The 16,369-nt window shown below is 40.2% G+C and overlaps 1 protein-coding gene across 1 annotated transcript in view; it reads left to right on the top strand.

The window, feature by feature from the left end:
- Positions 1 to 16,369, top strand: part of myo9aa (myosin IXAa) — a 328,362-nt gene that overhangs the window by 261,218 nt on the left and 50,775 nt on the right. The window contains exons 22-25 of the mRNA XM_061887012.1: positions 4,600 to 4,722; positions 8,507 to 8,656; positions 11,108 to 11,418; positions 12,630 to 14,213. Coding sequence (XP_061742996.1) covers positions 4,600 to 4,722; positions 8,507 to 8,656; positions 11,108 to 11,418; positions 12,630 to 14,213 — 2,168 coding nt within the window. The remainder of the gene's footprint in view (positions 1 to 4,599; positions 4,723 to 8,506; positions 8,657 to 11,107; positions 11,419 to 12,629; positions 14,214 to 16,369) is intronic.

Raw genomic sequence — 16,369 nt, 5'->3', positions numbered from 1 at the left:
GCTTGTGCCTCAGAATACGAAGGTCCTGGGTTCGATCCCCGGGCTCGGGGTCTTTCTGAGTGGAGTTTGCATGTTCTCCCCGTGACTGCGTGAGTTCCCTCCGGGTACTCTGGTTTCCTCCCACCACCAAAGACATGCACCTGGGGATAGGTTGATTGGCAACACTAAATTGGCCCTAGTGTGTGAATGTGAGTGTGAATGTTGTCTGTCTATCTGTGTTGGCCCTGTGATGAGGTGGCGACTTGTCCTGGGTGTACCCCGCCTTCCGCCCGAATGCAGCTGAGATAGGCTCCAGTACCTTCCATGATCCCGAAAAGGACAAGCAGTAGAAAATGGATGGATGGATACATCAAACGAAAAAATTCCAATACAAAACAAGCTACACTACAGCATAGGAGGATCAACATATTCAATCGATACAAATACTAACAGTATTTAAAAAAAATTATAGTACCAATGATTGTCACACACATACTAGGTGTGGCGAAATTATTTTCTGCATTTGACTCATCACCCTTGATCACCCCCTGGGCGGTGAGGGGAGCAGTGAGCAGCAGCGGTGGCCCCTCCCGGGAATCATTTTTGGTGATTTAACCCCCAATTCCAACCCTTGATGCTGAGTGCCAAGCAGGGTAATGGGTCCCATTTTATAGTCTTTGGTGCGTATATAGTCGATATTTTTAATTTTCACAAAATATTTTTCTTCCCATTTTTGTTATTGTTTACAAATTGTAAAAAATAAGACACTTTTTTAGTTATTTTGCACAATTAACTATAATAATTTTTTCAAGCAATGAAAAGGAATAATGAAATAATATAATAATAATAATAATAATATTGATTAATATTGTTACACTGCCATAACTGATATGTGAATTGTGATCAAAAATTTCATGATCCTGAACATTTTAAATGTCAGTATCAGCATTGGTATGACAAATAGTGCCCCTTTAACGACTTGGCATTGGATCTATATGAACATTGGCGGTATCACCCAAAACCAATATAAAGTATCCAAACAATAGAAGATTAAGTGCTGAGTACATTTTATCAGACGTGTGTATAAAACAGGTTAAAACAGAAGGTCACAGGTAATAACAGTAAATTAGCAAGTAAATTAATAGTGGTTTTGAGAAAATAATTCCACAGTAATTGACACAATATGTTACTGCAAATACGTCAGCAGCTAAATTAGGAGCCTTTGTAACTTGTTTTGAAATGATTCTATTATTGTTTTGATGCCCAATAAAAAATCATGATATATGTTGTTATCACAGTAGGCTGCAATATATATTACAATACATTTTAAAGGCCTACTGAAACCCACTACTACCGACCACGCAGTCTGATAGTTTATATATCAATGATGAAATATTAACATTGCAACACATGCCAATGCGGCCTTTTTAGTTTACTAAATTAAAATTTTAAATTTCCCGCAAATTGTCGTGTTGAAAACGTCTCGGTATGATGACGCGTGCGTTTGACAAATCGGGTTGTGGAGGACATTTTTTTCCAGCCCGATCCAAGCTATAAGTAGTCTGCTTTAATCGCATAATTACACAGTATTCTGGACATCTTTGTTGCTGAATCTTTTGCAATTTGTTCAATTAATAATGGAGAAGTCAAAGTAGAAAGATGGAGGTGGGAAGCTTTTAGCCTTTAGCCACACAAACACAGCCGGTGTTTCCTTGTTTAAAATTCTCGAAGGTGAAGTCAAGTGAACATGGTCACTTGTCAACCGGCAGAAAAATGTGTGGTAATAAGTCGGCTCTTACTGTAGTTATGAGCGGAGCTTGTGTCCTCCTGGAGCTGCGGACTATTACCTCCTCCCACCGGAGACACTGGCGGTCACCACACCCGTGGCCACACCCCTCCGACTTTCAGGTACCATATAATCTCACTAAAACACTAGTAACACGATAGGCAGATAAGGGATTTTCCAGAATTATCCTAGTAAATGTGTCTAATAACATCTGAATTGCTCTCACTGCCCTCGCCTTTTTTTTTATTTTTATTTTTTCAACTTTTTTTTTTTTTTTCTAGTCCTTCACTCTCACTATCCTCATCCACGAATCTTTCATCCTCGCTGAAATTAATGGGGAAATTGTTGCTTTCTCGGTCCGAATCGCTCTAGCTGCTGGTGGCTATGATTGTAAACAATGTTCAGATGTGAGTAGCTCTACAACCCGTGACGTCACACGCACATTGTCTGCTACTTCCAGTAAAGGCAAGGCTTTTTTATTAGCGACCAAAACTTGGAACTTTATCGTCGATGTTCTCTACTAAATCCTTTCAGCAAAAATATGGCAATATCGCGAAATGATCAAGTATGACAGATAGAATGGACCTGCTATCAAAGTTTAAATAAGAAAATCTAATTTCAGTCGGCCTTTAAGCCATATTGCCCATCCCCTACACTTAAGGCCTGATTTACTAAGATCTAAATACCACGCAGTAAACAGCGTGAGCAATCTGGAAAATTGTGTGTACTATTAGTGGGCATGTTGCGTGCGATTTACTAATACTGTGTGCAATTGTAAAGTGCTGCAGACCACCCTATTATAACTAACAATTAAGTCAGTCATACAGAACACATTAAAGACATAAAATGCAGTCATAAATGTTAAAAGAAAGAATAAACAGAAACAAGTATTAAACAAAAGAAACATTCCTTTCTTTATCCCTTTTATATAATCATCTAGAAAAGTTGTAGCAGAAAACACATCTATCAGCGTCAATAACAAGAGTAAACATACCGTTAAACATTTAGGATTTGCACAGCAGGAAGAAAAACTATCATCTGTTGGCATACCTTGTGTGAGCCAAGCAAAACTCATAAAACAACCCCTTGTGCGTTCTAATGTAGATAACTTAAGCTTCATCGCTCCAGACATTCCTCCGGACATACAGTATTTAGTGCTGCGGTCAGCACTAATGAGAAATATCCTGGCCATGATATCATTTTGGCAGATTTGATTGTGTCCTGGCTCTTTATAACAGAGCTCCTCCATTGTCATCTCTGCTCTGTAACACTCCCCATGCTTGTAATGATATAAACACAGCATCACTTTTCCCATCCAGCTCCAATAGCCCAGGATGTAGTGTATTGGATCCACACAATGGGCCTCAGTTGGCAGCGTGGAGTTCAGCATATTTATGACATGATGAGCCCACTTGCTCATTTTACCTTTTATTGAAGCTTGGCCTCTGCTCAAGTGATGGCTGATCAAGCTTGTTCGCTGTCTTGAAGGGGGGCCTGATGATTTTAATCTATATTTATAACACTTTCAATGTGGTAATATGTATGTATATATGTACAGTGGGGCAAAAAAGTATTTAATCAGCCACTGATTGTGCAAGTTCTCCCACTTAAAATGATAACAGAGGTCTGTAATTTTCATCATAGGTACACTTCAATTGTGAGAAACAGAATGTGAAAAAAAAATCCAGGAATTCACATTGTAGGAATTTTAAATAATTTATTTGTAAATTATGGTGGAAAATTAGTATTTGGTCAACCATTCAAAAGCTCTCACTGATAGAAGGAGGTTTTGGCTCAAAATCTCACGATACATGGCCCAATTCATTCTTTCCTTAACACGGATCAATCGTCCTGTCCCCTTAGCAGAAAAAACAGCCCAAAAGCATGATGTTTCCACCTCCATGCTTCACAGTAGGTATGGTGTTCTTGGGATGCAACTCAGTATTCTTCTTCCTCCAAACACGAAGAGTTGAGTTTATACCAAAATAGATACATGGATGATATAGCAGAGGATTGGGAGAATGTCATGTGGTCAGATGAAACCAAAATAGAACTTTTTGGTATAAACTCAACTCGTCGTGTTTGGAGGAAGAAGAATACTGATCCAACACACTGTAGTCAAGAGACAAAAAAACAAAAAAGGGAGCACTTCACCCCAATTCTTGCCTACCCAGCTCGGCTGTTTCTTTTCTTTTTTTTTTTTACTATTCGCTGATGATCATTAGCACGTAACCGGTTGAGAGGGTGTAGCTTTACACAGCTCTAAGAGGTGGTAGGGCACATATTGACCCTGGCCAATCACAACAATGTAGGTAAATCAAGTGTTTTAGGGGAATAATGCACATTTACCTTGTGATCAAACTAGATTACTTTATAAAAATTTTAAAAAACTGCTATTGTACCCCCACTAGAATCCCATATCAGTGTAAGAACTCCTACCTGACATAAGCATCTGGGGCTCCTTTAACATTCTGACAACGAATTGGTCCGCAAGTTCTGGAACGACCTACCTCTGATTTTTAGACAAGCCTCCTCTCTTCCTGTTTTTAAATCTCTCTTAAAAACGTGCTTTTAACACTGAGTGATATCCGTCCTGCAATGGCGCCCCATTATACACCTGCTTTGAACCTGTTTTTATGTTTAATTTTTTTTATTTTTGATCATGTTCTGTTTGTGTTGTGTTGTTTGCTCGGTCCTCGTATAATATTTTAACCTGCCCATTGTACAGCACTTTGGCTACCCCTGTGGTAAATTTTTAAATGTGCTTTAGAAATAAAGTTGATTTGATTTGGTTTTTATTAAAAAGTGTTCTCCATTCTTTGTGTCCCCATTAGGATTTTGTGCATCACTTCTCTGTGCTGCTCCCAGAAAGCACTACTACTGCCAGGGAGGCCATCCAGCACTGGCTGGACCAGCTGGATCTGGCACCAGATGGCTACCAAGTTGGCAAAACTATGGTATGTGTTACTTTGTTACTTAATTGTGAAATTACAAATAAATCAATTCACGGCATCGGTGAAATTTAAAAAATTTTAAAGATAGAGATGGGGGATACAACTAAGTTACAGCAGCTTTGTGTTAATACAACTCGTAAAAAGTATGTGTATATTAGTTTGGAGTGTGATCTAAAATGCTAACATGAAAACAAAAGATATTAATGTATTTCCCATTAAGAAACAACATACCCAAATCTAAACCTATACAAACACATTAATGTCCGAGCAACTAAGCTATACAATTGTGCACATTGAACCCACAAGCTGTGCTCTCTTAGTATAAACTCAGACAAAAAAAATAAATCTGTCTTAGCCTGGCCCCCTGGAGAGGGAGTCCAGACTGAAGCCAAGGAAAAAAAAACATAGCCATAGCACACATAAACATGTGTGTAAGAGGGGAACATCAGAGAACACAAAGGACATTAAATACATTTAAAGAGCAGAGCTGGTGCAACCAGCCTCTTCTACACACAGCCACAAAAGTAAAACAACAACAAAACAAAAACATATACACTGTGGTGGCATCTGCAGTGTTCCCCACCATCGTCTGCTAGGTTGGAGAAAGCATGGCCAGAGACAGGAGCAGACCCAACAAAGCAACCAAGAGAGCCGACTCCACCCTCGGCTGCCCACTAACTCTTGGCTAGTGTCAGCCATAAATATATATATATATATTTTTTTTTTGTGGCGGGCCGCAACAAATAAATTAATGTGTGGGGAAACCCTGATCAGGAACACAAAACGATGATACAAGAGCACAGAGCTCCTGCCAACAGCAACCACTACTGCGGCGCCATCTTGGAAAAAAACAAAAAAATCTCATTTGTGATCATTGCTACAATGAAAGTTGAACACAAAATGTGGCAATGCCATACTTGCCAACCCTCCCGGAAATTCAGCGCCTCTCCCAAACACCTCCCGGGACAAATTTTCTCCCGAAAATCTCCCGAAATTCAGGGGGAGCTGGAGGGGGCCTGAGTGACATGTATAAAGAGCGTGTCTGCCCATTGACGTTATAACTATAAAATGATAGAGGGCGAGTTCTTGGTTTCTTATGTGGGTTTATTGTTAGGCAGTTTCATTAACGTCCTCCCAGCGCGGTAAAACAACACACAACAACAGCAGTCCGTTTTCCTCTACCATAAAGCAGTTCGTCTGCCAAACAGCAATGTTGGGACGCTCTTAAACAGGACAATACTTCCATCTACTACTGTATGTACATGCATATGGTTAGAAAAACAAGGATGGACAATTCAACCCTTAACTCAACAATGAGTAGATGAGTGTTATGTGTGTGTAAATGTGTAAATAAATGAACACTGAAATTCAAGTATTTCTTTTATGTGTGTATATATATATATATATATATATATATATATATATATATATATATATTTATATTTAGCTAGTAGAGATGCGCGGTTTGCGGTCTCATCCGCGGAGTCCGCGGATAAACCGCGGGTCGGGCAGGTGACATGATGAAAAAATATTTTTTAATTAGCTTCGGGTGGGTGGCGGTTGAACCATCCGGAGATATTTGATATACATGGTTCTGGGATCGGCATCCTTTGCCATTCAAAGGGCCGTTTAAGACCCGTGCCATAAAGTGAAGAAGTCAATAGGAGACGCTATTATTCTCTTTAATGACTGCCGGCAGTCACCCTGATATTAAGTATTGGTGCGTGCTATGAAGCCATTGGCTTTGTCGTCTTCTACAGCATGCACAATCTGCTTGTCAGTCCAGCATCATGTTGTGTGTGGCTTCCGCGGCAACACGCACGCGACTGCAAGGCATACTGGGTGACACAGAGTACACTAATGGTTGTGACATAAACAATTTTAACACACTTAGTAATATGCGCCACGCTTTGAAGCCACACCAAATAAGAACGACAAACACATTTCGGGAGAACATCCTCACAGTAACACAACATAAACGCAACACTACAAATACCCATAATCCATTGTATTCATGACACTTCCTGACTATTTTATACACCCCTTTACCCACCTGCTCCCAGTGCCACCCACACTGGTTTAAATGTAACTTAGATATTGGGTGTCACTATGTAAAGCGCTTTGAGTCACTTGAGAAAAGCGCTATATAAATATAATTCACTTCACTTCACTTGTTGTGTTGCGTTTATGTTGTGTTACTGTGAGGATGTTCTCCCGAAATGTGTTTGTCGATCTTGTATTGTGTGGCTTCACAGCGTGGCGCATATTAGTAAGTGTTAAAGTTGTTTATATCACAACCATCAGTGTACTCTGTGTCACCCAGTATGCCTTTCAATCTCATACGTGTGATTGCACAAGCTTGACACAACATGTTGACGGACCAACAATCGGTTCGTACATGTTGAAGGTGTCGAAGGGAAAGGCTTCACAGTATATGCCCATATTCTTGTCATCAGGATGAACGCTATTGGATAGATGCGGCGACGTTAGCGGCTCCAATTGTCATCATTACTCTGTGAAACAGGTTTGAATAGCTCTGTGAGTGGTAAAGGTGGCAAACCTCTCATGTACTTCAACGGGCGGTTGGCGGGCGGGTACGGTCCTGTTAAAATGTTGGTTCGGGTGGACGGCGGGTGGATGACGATTTTTATGATGCGGATGCGGATGATATAATAGCCTCTCCGCGCATCTTTAATAGCTAGAATTCACTGAAAATCAAGTATTTGCTATATATATATATATATATATATATATATAGCAAATACTTGATATATATATATATATATATATGAAATACTTGACTTGATGAATCTAGCGGTAAATATACTCCTCCCCTCTTAACCTTGCCCCCAACCACGCCCCGCCCCGCCCCCAACCACACCCCCCACCTCCCGAAATCGGAGGTCTCAAGGTTTGCAAGTATGGGCAATGCAGGTGTTACACATTTAGTTGTTGCATTATTTACCAATCCATCCATCCATCCATTTTCTACCGCTTATTCCCTTTCGGGGTCGCGGGGGGCGCTGGCGCCTATCTCAGCTACAATCGGGCGGAAGACGGGGTACACCCTGGACAAGTCGCCACCTCATCGCAGGGCCAACACAGATAGACAGACAACATTCACACTCACATTCACACACTAGGGCCAATTTTAGTGTTGCCAATCAACCTATCCCCAGGTGCATGTCTTTGGAAGTGGGAGGAAGCCGGAGTACCCGGAGGGAACCCACGCATTCACGGGAAGAACATGCAAACTCCACACAGAAAGATCCCGAGCCTGGATTTGAACCCAGGACTGCAGGACCTTCGTATTGTGAGGCAGACGCAGTAACCCCTCTGCCACCGTTATTTAACAAGCAGATGGTTAATACTTTTCTTGTGTGTCAATAATGCTGCCATGCCCGTTGTACCTTCTAGGAGTGTGGATGTTGCCATCACAGACACAAATGCTGATTTAGGCCCTAATATATAAGTTTAACCTCGCTCGGCCCATTAAATTGCATGCACCTAAAGGAAATAAGGTTGAGTGTAATATTACTTCAGTCAATGTGAGGTTGTAATGAAGACTGTCCCATATTTGGAGTCTTCTACATGAATGAGGGTCCATGCCTTTGGGATGCTGTCTATATAATTAGAAGTTCATACCTGACATTTTTGTGGCCATGTGTCAGAGATGTCTGATGTGTGTGCACGTCTGCTTCTCACCGGAGGAGTGTGGGTTTATATCGCCCAGCCTCGGTCTTCATTAAGCCAACGTTACCTGGTTCTGACTGCATGGTCCTCACAGGTGTTTCTGCGGGAGTCAGAGCGTCAGCAGCTGCAGGCCTTCCTCCACGGTGAAGTTCTCCGGCTCATCGTCATGCTGCAGCAGAGATTCAGATCCCGACTGGAGAGGAAGCAGTTTGTCAGGATGAGAGAAGCGGCAATTTGCATCCAGGTACACTTCTTTCTGCTTTACTCCTTTCCTCTCTGCGGCCCTTAAGTAGTCTGGTTTGTTGTTTTCTTTTCCAACATCTGCTTCTGTAACAATGTTTTTTTTTTCAACATGATTGTTGATGTCAAGATATTTATTTAAGATATCGAAAAAAATCACTCAAAAGTTGAAAATACAAGTTTTTATATACGTTTGTTCATCCGGATGCAACGTGACAAATAATTGCTTTTAAAGTTGCATACTTTGTAAAGTAACATAATAATAGTTTGTTTGCAGCATAAATGGAACTACATTTCTATAAATAAATTAAAAAAGTACTCAGTAGTTGAAGAATAGAGTTTTCCTTGCCCTTTTGTGGGTTCTCCCGAGGATGTTGTAGTCGTAATGATTTGTGCAGTCCTTTGAGACATTTGTGATTTGGGGCTATATAAAAAAACATTGATTGACTGAATAAAAGTTAGGATTGCTGATAAGTGATGGCCAGACAAGCTCACACTAACATGGAGGCCAATAATCACATTGATAGGGACACAAAATGATTTGTATGCCAATTTAAAAACTGTCAAGCGATATGTGTAATTGATTGATTATGAAGATGTTTTTGCTTATTCTATGTTCAACACTTATTTATAAACCGTTTCTATCCAATTATTTTGTTCCAGTATTTAATCATACATTCATCTTTAATTTTACTCATTTATTCTGTTTAATTTTGGAATGTTATTCTCACTAGCCATGTTCCCATATTCCATTCTTTTGACAAAAATGTCATTTACTGTAGTTTTAGTCAAATTCCAGTCATCTGAATTGATTTAATTTTGGTTTAGTTTTAAAACTACAGTACTTATTCCTCACTAAAATATAAAGTCTTAGATTATTTACATACACAAAGTTGTATAAATAAACTGTTGGCAATTTGGAGTGCATAACTTATATAACTTTTAACTTTGACATTCAATAACATAACTTTTTTTGTTGTTCCATCATTAAAATGTAATGGGTACATTTTATCATGCCTCTCTCTTTTATTTATTTAGCTATTTATCCATCCATCCATTTTCTACTGCTTGTCTCTTTCGGGGTCGCGGGGGGTGCTGGAGCCTATCTCAAGCCAAACAAAAATTTTACTGATCCCTAATTTTATTTAAAAAAAAAAAACACACTCTCAACACTAGTGAACCTTGCATGTAAATATGTGTGCGCAATTATAGTCATATGAAAAAGCAAACTAGTTTTATTTCTATATTATGTATATCGACACAGGATGTGCACAATTGGTGTCTTGGCCACTCTACTGTTTAAATACAGTAACCAGTGTTATAAATCTATAATGTGCGTGTGCGTGCGTGTATATATGTATATATCTATGTATACATAGATATATATATATATATATATATATATATATATCCATCCATCCATTTCTACCGCTTATTCCCTTTTGGGGTCGCGGGGGGCGCTGGCGCCTATCTCAGCTACAATCGGGCAGAAGGCGGGTATATATATATATATACATATACCGTATTTTTCGGGGTAAAAGTCGCTCCGGAGTATAAGTCGCACCTGCCGAAAATGCATAATAAAGAAGGAAAAAAACATAAATAAGTCGCACTGGAGTATAAGTCGGATTTTTTGGGGGAAATTTATTTGATAAAACCCAACACCAAGAATAGACTTTGGAAAGGAAATTAAAAATAAAGAAAAAATAGTGAACAACAGGCTATATAAGTAATACGTTATATGAGGCATAAACAACCAACAGAGAAGGTGCCTGGTATGTTAACGTAACATATTATGGTAAGAGTCATTCAAAATAACTATAACATATAGAAAATGCTATATGTTTACCAAATAATCTGTCACTCCTAATTACTAAATCCCATGAAATCTTATACGTCTAGTCTCTTAGGTGAATGAGCTAAATAATATTATTTGATATTTTACGGTAATGTGTAAATAATTTCACACATAAGTCGCTCCTGAGTATAAGTCGCACCCCCGGCCAAACTATGAAAAAAACTGCGACTTATAGTCCGAAAAATACGGTAGATGTGTGTTTGTGTGTGTGTGTGTATATATATATATATATATACATATATATATATATATATATATATATATATATATATATATATAATGTCTTTCTTTGTGTTTTAGCTTGAAAAATGACAATTGCTTAATAAATTGGCGGTCAAGCTCGACCATGGCCTACTACAAAAGTTTTTTTTCTCTTTTTTATTTGTTGACTAAATTCCCAGTTAATTTTGTCATTGTTTTAGTCAACGTGCAGTTGTTTTGATTCGTTAACCTATATTAGTCAGGGGAAATAGTTTGTTGTCGATAACTAAGAGAAACATTTTTAGTCAACAAAATAAACACCGCTTTTTTAGTTTTATCTGATTTTTTCTAGTATTTTTCGCTTGACTATTTTCCTTCTTTTCTTTCCAATTTTAGAGATGGTGGCGGTTGTACCGACCCACCGAAAACGTGGAAAACCAAATAGACCAGAACAGCCATCAGGAGGCAGCACTGTGCCTGCAGAGCCACTGGAGGGGCTACCGTGAACGTCAGAAGTTTAGGTTGTGGAAAGAGGCGGCGCTGGTCCTTCAGAGGGCATGGCGACTGTGGCTCTGCCGACGCTGCTCGGCAACTCTGGTCATTCAGACAGCCTGGCGCTGTCATCGAGCCAGAGAAGCCTATTTGCGTCTTTATGCTGCTGTGGTGCAACTACAGGCTTTAGGTCGAGGCTGCCTGGCACGAGAGGGGTAAGTAATACTCCATTTGATTATTTTACCATCACTCTGCTTTGTATTCAGTGTTTTGTACGAGTTTGAACAACATACCAAAAATAACATTGTTGAAAAGGTAGATTAATGTTTGCAAAACAGTTTTCTTGTGTACCGTAAATCCTGGACTATAAGGCGCAACTTTTTTCCTCCCACTCTTTGAATTTTGTGGTAGTACAATGTACCAAATTTCGGGATTTTTTTTCCAGGTTAACGAGCTTCACGTGCTGCCAATACATATTTTTAAATTAGAAAAAATAAAAAATTAAACATCCTGAAGACCTGAATCAGAAAATTACACAAACAAACTAGATTATGCAATTCTGGGAGAAAATGCATCTGAATGCTGAAATGATAACGTTGCTAACTTGCCAACAGGTCAAGTACCAAGTTAAATGACTATTAAGCTTGCGCGTGTAAAATTAGCCTAAACAGTTAGAATGCTGGCATGTTAACGTTTGCAGGCTAACATTGGGATTGTGTCAAGTACCAAGTTATGATTCTGAGATGTTCGGCTGAAAAAATTGGATATAAAAGTTAGCTTCTGTTAAGTACCACGTTAAATGACTTTAGGGCATTTGCCTGCAAAATCGACAAAAAAACTTAACACGTTGATGTTAGCATGCTAACAGTTAGCATGTGTCAAGTACCACATAAAATGGCTCTAGGACAGGGGTCACCAACCTTTTTGAAACCAAGAGCTACTTTTTGGGTACTGATTAATGCGAAGGGCTACCAGTTTGATACACACCTAAATAAATTGCCAGAAATAGCCAATTTGCTCAGTTTACCTTTAATAAATAAATATATATATATATATATATATATATATATATATATGTATAAAAATGGGTATTTCTGTCCATCATTCCGCTGTACATTTGTTTTCCTTTTACGGAAGGTTTTTTGTAGAGAATAAATTATGAAAAAAAATACTTAATTGAACGGTTTAAAAGAGGAGAAAACTGGAAAAAAATGAAAATAAAATTTTGAAACATAGTTTATCTTCAATTTCAACTCTTTAAAATTCAAAATTCAACAGAAAAAAAGAAGAGAAATAAACATAAGACAAAGTAGGTCTACAATCCGCTTACGAGCCAATAAAATTATTATTTCGTTTAAATTGTTAGTAAGAACTGATACTGTATCTTTGACTTGAAACCATGTTTATGCCCTTTGTTTATCACCAGTTTCAAAGTATTGAGAGAACAGAAGCTGAAGGAGAGGACGGAGCTACAGGAGAAGCTGCTTCAGCGACAGAATGGACAGGTGGACTTTTTGCCAGAGGACGACGCCCCTGAGCCAGTCACTGGTGTGGTACCCCGCACCTGTGAAGACCCCTTTTGTGAAGAAGGTGAAAGTACGCTCAGGATTCTCAGCAGCATTGATGGGGAGTTGAAGGAGGAAGGCACCCCAGAGGCACCTCCCTCCGTCGCCACCTCCGGAGTGGTGGTGCGAGAGAAGATCAGAGCTGCAGATGAGCTCAGTCAGAAAGCCACTCGGGCCAAGAGAGAGAGCCGGCGAATGCGAGAGCTCGAACAAGCCAAATTCAGCCTGGAGCTCCTGAAAGTCCGTTCCACCTGTAGTGGAAACTCCCCTCCTTCTGAAGAAATATGCTCGTCTGTTGAACTGGTAACGACTCCTCCTCTCTGTTCACCACAAGGCACTCCTGACAGCCAGAGCTCCAAAGGCAGCTTTGAGCTTTTAAGTATTGAAGATGCTCCCAAAGCTACAGAGGAGGTGACGGACAGCGACGACCTGTGCTCCCCTACTGGTTCAGTCACGCTGCCAGAGTCAAGTATAGAGGCTCTCTCCTTAAACCCAAAGACAGAAGATCTGAACGGGGTGCGGACTTCAGAGCCTGCAGTCTCTTCCACACATCCGCCCAAACTCCAAAACTACCTCCCGACCTTTTACGTCCCTTCTTGTGAAAGCAGCACTGCTGCTTCCTGTCTTCCTACGGGGGAGCCAGTACAAAACACAGAGATCCTTGTCTCCGAAACTACGACAATCAAACCTCTCAAGGAACGGCATGACTCAACACGTCGGCCAGTAGTGGTGCTCATCAGTATGCAGAAAGAAACTCCATTAAGCGAAGAGCTGAGCGAGCTGGTCAAGGTTCATGACTTGAGACAAGCCCCGGCTTCTCTGCCTCGTGCCCTCCCTCAAGCTGACCAAGTGGTCTTGGAGAAGCTGGTGCGGCTAAATGAAGAGAAGAAGGCGAGGCAGCGTAATCAGCAACAGCAGAATGAGAGGGAGATGATGGAGCAGATAAGACAACAGAAAGAAGCGCTGGAACGTCAGCGTCTTTTCTTTGCTCAGTTTGAGAAAGATATGTTTGAGAAACAGAGAGGAGAGGCTCTGCAGAAGATTCAGCAGAGCCGACATGGTGGACCTGCTGCCTCCAGTAGAACACCCAGACCCAACTCTCTGTTCATCGAGAGAACATCCGGGCCAGTTCCTCATGGCAGAACGCAGTCGGATTCCTCAGTAACATCGGTACACTCCCCAAAAACGGGGCGTACTCACAGCAGTGCCCCTAAAGCCCAGGTACCTTCTCCTCCACATGCTACTGCCCACATAGAACGGCGTAAGGAAAGCAAACCTGTTCCTGAAGGTTGGGCTCCCAAACTCACCCTGGAGTCAAAAGATGGCACGACCAGAGTACGAGCAGCTTCCAAGAAGGTGCAACGCAGTCAAGACTCGACAGTTGGTCTGTCAGGCAAGCCAGGAAACATATTCTTCTCACCCAAGGACAAAGTGAACTTTGTCAAGTGAGTATTCCATTATGAAACCGTTTTTCATTGGGTGTTATTTAATAAATAAGGTAAATGTGTTTGCGTTTAAAGGGGAACTACACTTTTTGGATGGAATTTATTAATTCAGAATTTAATGTATATTAGACAAGAACCCATATCTTTCCATTTTTTGTGCAAACTGCTAGTAAGAGGCGTCCTACAATGCAGTTAATGGGGTTACGATCTGTTCTGCCTACAGCTGGGTTGCAATAGACATAACTGTTTTTCTTCTTCGCGTCTTAATTCACACGATGGTCAAGCAGTTTGAGCATAGCAATAAAACAAGAAAATGCCGTATTGCCTTTCTGGTCTTGGGTTATTCCGGTCATTTAAATGTAGAGATAGGAAAGAGCTTTCATAGAGTCCCCAAATAAGTGGTTCTTAATGGTAATAAAGTCAGGGATTGATGAAAGTGCGTCGAAGGAAATGGCTCTTCAAAATATCACTTCCATCATCTTGTGGGATACAATCGGACCATGCTCGTGTCTGCAGCGATCACTTTGTAAAATGTTTGTTTGAGAAACTCTCTGTGGTGCAATCAAGTTTTTTCTCTACTACATTAGTAGTGTTTGAGTTCAGAACAAAATGTAAGAAAAAGGACAAGCGATCGCATTAGTTTGTGTTCTTTTGTGGTTGCTATGTTTAAATATAATTCTGACGACCTGGTTGTGAAAATAAACTAACGTCATGTTAAGTCCTAGTAATAAATATTGTGATTATTGGGCGAATCCATCGTATTTTCGTTGTCCATTTTAGTGACAGACACTAAACGCTTAGTTGTTGTTGTGCAAGAAAACCAAGTGCTTTATTTGAAAGGGATGATCACATTATAAAGTTTTTGGTGCTAATCGTTAGCATCAATAAAATGTATTTAATTTTATTAATAAAGTAATTAATGAACACTGAGGAAATATCTCATAGGCTCAACAGCATATACTGAATGGGTAGCAAACATTGCTAAACAACAGGTACATCTATAACAAAAAATTCGACAAAATATGAATTTCACACCATAAAAAATGCTGCAGACATGAATAGTAGTTGAGATTAATATTTGTAGCATAAATTCAACTACAAACAAACTTATAATTTTTTCATTAGCGTCATGATCACAGCAACACAGCACTCGTTATGTCAATCAAAAACGTTACTTAGCGATGCACGAATAAGACCAACTTTGTCTCTCACCGAGTGATACTTAAGTTTTGGACCCATAAGATTTAAAGACATGATCTCCCTCGAATCTTTTGTTCTGTAAATACAGTGAGTGTCAAATGAAGTGAGGTTGTAAAGCGAGCAGTAACATCTTGGCGATGATAAATGGTTTAAATCAGGGGTCTCAAACTCAACTTACCTGGGGGCCACTGGATGCAGAAACTGGGTGAGGCTGGGCCGTAAGAAAAGATTTCTTAAAAAAATATAACATGCACTTTTTAATGAATTCATCTTCTTTGAATGGCTTTCCCGCCCTAGCAACATACTTGCCAACTCTTGCGATCTTTCCGGGAAACACCCGAATTTGAGTTCCCCTCCCGACAATCTCCCGGGGCAATCATTCTCCCGGTTCTCACCCGGACAACAATATTAAGGGCGTGCAGTGATGGCACTGCATTTTGCGTCCTCTACAATCTGCCGTCTGGTCCGCTTTTCCACCATACAAACATTGTGCCGGCCCAGTCAAACATTGTAGGAGGCTTCTGCAGATCCACGGAAGTGACTGCGAGACATACTTGGTCAACAGCCATACAGGTCACACTGAGGGTGGCCGTATAAACAACTTTAACTCTGTTACAAATATGCGCCACACTGTGAACCCACACCAAACAAGAATGACAAACACATTTTGGGAGAACATCCGCACCGTAACACAACATAAACACAACAGAACAAATACCCAGAATCCAATGCAGCCCTAACTCTTCCGGGCTACAATAGGGGGCGGGGTTTACATTGTAGAGGACGCTAGAGGCAGCACCTCGATGGTGTCCCTTTAATATTGTTGATTGGGTGTAATTCGGGAGAATGATTACCCCTGGAGGGGCACTGAAAATTGGGAGTCTCCCGGAAAAATCAATGGTAAACAAATATGATGCTGTAAATCGGCATTCACATAAAACTTGCGGGCCGCACCA

This window comes from Nerophis ophidion, linkage group LG25, assembly GCF_033978795.1.
Source record: "Nerophis ophidion isolate RoL-2023_Sa linkage group LG25, RoL_Noph_v1.0, whole genome shotgun sequence".
Lineage (NCBI taxonomy): Eukaryota > Metazoa > Chordata > Actinopteri > Syngnathiformes > Syngnathidae > Nerophis > Nerophis ophidion.
The sequence above is the reverse complement of the archived record's forward strand: the minus strand, read 5'-3'. Positions and strand labels throughout refer to the sequence as shown.